The sequence below is a fragment of the Rhinolophus ferrumequinum genome, chromosome X (assembly GCF_004115265.2).
Source record: "Rhinolophus ferrumequinum isolate MPI-CBG mRhiFer1 chromosome X, mRhiFer1_v1.p, whole genome shotgun sequence".
NCBI classification, from domain to species: domain Eukaryota; kingdom Metazoa; phylum Chordata; class Mammalia; order Chiroptera; family Rhinolophidae; genus Rhinolophus; species Rhinolophus ferrumequinum.
The window spans coordinates 47,094,222-47,097,873 of NC_046284.1; the positions used below are offsets into that span (position 1 = coordinate 47,094,222).

The 3,652-nt window shown below is 54.2% G+C and overlaps 1 protein-coding gene across 1 annotated transcript; it reads right to left on the minus strand.

The window, feature by feature from the left end:
* Positions 1-244: 244 nt before the first annotated feature.
* On the minus strand, positions 245-2,536 carry LOC117036983 (translation initiation factor IF-2-like). The gene is made up of 3 exons (XM_033132675.1): positions 2,519-2,536; positions 1,045-1,216; positions 245-696 (listed from the first exon to the last, which is right to left on the minus strand). Exons 1-3 carry the CDS (start codon positions 2,534-2,536, stop codon positions 245-247), a joined length of 642 nt encoding a protein of 213 aa, XP_032988566.1.
* Between the last annotated feature and the right edge of the window lie 1,116 nt (positions 2,537-3,652).

Here is a 3,652-nt window from a genome sequence, read left to right on the forward strand (position 1 = left end):
GGGCGGCCGGACGCTCGGCGCCCCCTGCCCTGGCCCCGGCTCCCGGAGGCGCCTAAGCGTCAATCGCCCCCGAGCCGGCCGGGGCCGCACGTTTCCGCCGCGACCCACCCCTGGCCGGGCTGAGACTGCGGGCGCGCCCCCCTGAAGGCAGCGCGCCTCTTACCTTCCTCCTCCTCCTCTTCCCTGGCGCCGCGGCGGCGCGGCGGCGGCGGCGACGGCGGCGGCGACAGCGACAGCGGCAGGACTAGGGCGCCCGTGTCCCTGAGCTCTGCACAGGCGTGGGGCTCAGTGGCGCCGGGCGGCGGGGCATGTGGAGGTTGGCGGGGCGGCAGCAGCCGGCCCGGGACGCGGGGAGCTGGCGCGCAGGCGGCGGGCTGCGGGCAGGTTGGCAGCAGAGCGCGCGGGCTCCTCCGGCGGGCTCCATGGCTGCGCCGCGGGCGGCCCCATCGCCGTGGCTCGCTTGTCGCTCGCTCGCTCCAGGAGTGCGGCAGGCGGCGAGGTGACGGAAGGCGGGGAGGCGGCCGGACGGCCGAGGAGGGGAGGGGATAAGAGGCGGGGGAGAGGGGAAAGGGAGGGGGGAAAGAGGGGAGTGCAGAATGAGGGGCCTTTCCGGCGCCACCCGACCCTCGAGTGCTGGCGTCGGTTTCCCCAAATGGAAAGGCGGCTTAAAGGCACAGCTCCCAGTTCGGGTCACAACTAAAAATAAGCACAAAATTGACAATTGGGTAAAGAATCTCCCAAGACGCCACCCAGCCACCCAGCCCGGCGCTGCCTCACTTCTTGAACCTGACCGTTCCGGCTGGGCTCTGCCGGGAACTGCTGGCAGCTAAGAGAGCAAACCAATTTCCAAAGTGAACCAGGGAAGGGTGGGGGAGTGAACTGCAGAGAAGAAGCAGCAACCGGAACGCTCTCTGAGGGACTCCATCCCTGGCCCCTGACCTTGCTTCCATGAGCTCCCCCTCACCCGTTAGCTCGTCTTCTGCTGGGGTTGCCCTCCCTGCAGCTCCTCCCCTCCTGGTCACCACCTCCAACATCCACACGCACCTTGAGTTTCGTCTCTGGCTCCTGCTTGCAGCGCCTCTCCCCAGCCCTGGAGTGCGAGCTGTTTCGATTCCAGGCCCAGCCCGGGAGCCCACCTCAGGAAGGGAGAGATCTGCCAGCTAGTAGCAGAGGTCCACTTAGACCATGCGATTGGTTGGGTGAGAAGGGAAGGAGGCTAAAGGGTGTGTGTGTGTGTGTGTGTGTGTGTGTGTGTGTGTGTGTGTGTGTTCACCAGCAGATGGAGGGAGGGTCTTGCGCGCGCGCGCGCGCACACACACACGCCGAAAGAGAGTAGCTAGGCACACAGCACAGTGGCTGATGAATGATCACAGGACATTTTTTAGAGACACACTATGAATACTAAACATGTAGCAGCAGCCTAGATTCAAGAAAGGCTCTTGGTCTCCCGGCTCGCTCCAGACCCCTTTGGAGGAGTTTGGGGACCAAGAAGAAAGACCTTTCTCCCTTTTCCCCAAAGGGCAGCCCCAGTGGGGACCCAGAGGGACTGGGAAGCTGGACATTAGGTATGGAAGGGCAAAGTTGGGGCCAGGAAAGAGAAAAGCAGAAGGAAGCAGTGGGGTTGAAGAGCCTCTAGTAATGCCAAACGCACAGTGAATTTCCCAGTGTCGGAGGCACCTTGGAGAGATAGCTAACATTGGCACATCTGGGCCTCAGCAGTTCTACGGTAAAAAGTGAGCCCTTCTCAATTTATCTGTGTGCCTGGACTCTGGAAGGAGGGCTGTTGGGAAAAGGGACCCATTGCAGTTGGAATCTTGTCCTCACCTCCAGTGCTAATTAAGCATTTGGGTAAAGCCTCGGAAGAGGCTGGAGGGCTACTGAGGGGCAATCGTGGGGCAAGAGGATGGTCTTGTCAGCAGCATGGAATTTCCAGGATACAGAGCTCCTGGTGCAGGGCTCTGTGGCTCCTCACAGCTGGGCTCAGCAGTGGAGTAGCTGACTAGCAGATTTGGCCATCCATCCACTGAACATACTTTTTGCTTCCTTCCTGGCACTCCCTCCTGTGAAGAAAAGGATGGAAATTCCCTGCATCTGGATGGGTAGCCTAGACTGGGAAAACAAGCTGATGGAATTATTAAAAATGGATGGTGAGTAGAAGGAAAGACACACAGGGAGAGAAACACAGCATTTCTGGCAAATGCTCAGGCAGACCCACACCCAGAAAGATGCTCTGAGGAGCACAACACACACACACACACACACACACACACACACACACACACTCCACATGTGGGGCCACTGACATGCTGAGCTAGTACAAAAAAAAAAAGAAGAAGAAGAAGAAGAAGAAGAAGAAGAAGAAGAAGAAGAAGAAGAAGAAAAAGAAGAAGAAGAAGACAGACGTCTAGCCAGAGAAGTGACTCAGACTTGATTTCCAATCCTTCCAAACAAGAGAGGTGAAGAGAAGCAGGGAAGAGTCAGCCTCCTGTCTCCAGGGATTGGAGAGGGAGCTGCGAACCAGCTTTCCAGTGTGCATAACGCTATTTGCAGCCAGACAGTCCCTGACTGGTTTCCTTGGGATGGTGTCTCGGGTGGGGGGAATCCCCCCCGGAGTCCCCTGATCCTTACCCACTTCGTTCCTTTTTAATACTAATAACACAGGTATGAACAAATTTGTATAAGTTCTTACAATAAAACGCAATGGGTTAATAATTAGATGCATTTTATGATTCTTGATTAGCCCTCTTCTGCTGCTTGCTGGGCTCACTGGAAGCATATGTTTGGGCTCCAGTCAATCTGCTGTGCAGTAAAGAAAGCTAAAGAAGGGGTACTGAAGGAGGAGAGAGTATTGGGAGGGACTGTGTCACTGGACAAACGCCTGTGTGAGGGTTCCTGACTGACCAGTGAGGCACCGTCCAGTTTAGAATAGTGATTAAGTGTACAGCTTTTGGAAGCTGCTTCTTATTAGAGGTGTGACCTAAGGTAAGTCACTTAATTTCTCTGAGCCTTAACTGTGGGATGGAGATGATGGCAAAACCTACCTCCTAGAGTCATTGGGAGTATTAAATGAGATAATGGATGTAAAAGCTCTTGGGAAATGGTATCTGTCATTCTTTTTCAAGACCAATCTTCCTTCTCGTCATCTACTAAAAGGCTTCTGGTTTTGTTCTTATTCTGTTCAATTTCAATCTGAAGTGATGGGGCATTTGCATTGTTTCTGGCTCTTGGTCAAAATGAGTTCTCAAGCCTGCATGCACATGGCTGATTTCATTTCCAAAATGAGAACTACCCACCCCTTGCCAGAGAATCATAAAAGTAGGATTTTGGTGGGGGGGAGGTTGTTTGTTTCTTTGACAAGCTTTGCACTCCCTATGCTCAACAGAAATGAGGGATGAGGGAGAGCAGGAGGCAGGGTACAGAGAAGGTTCTTCAACATTCTTAACCTTGTGCCATAATGCAGCAAAATTCACACTTGTGTGTAAAACTGGAACCCTCGATCCAGTTGCACTGAAATTGAGTAAGGAATATCCCCTTGGGGTAAGAGTTCAATCTCTTCAAATCTCATGACAATTGGAAGACAAATGAAGATGTCCCAGCCAGAAGTCTATTTCCTATTGAAATCAATACATTGAGATGAAGCTAATAAGTGGCA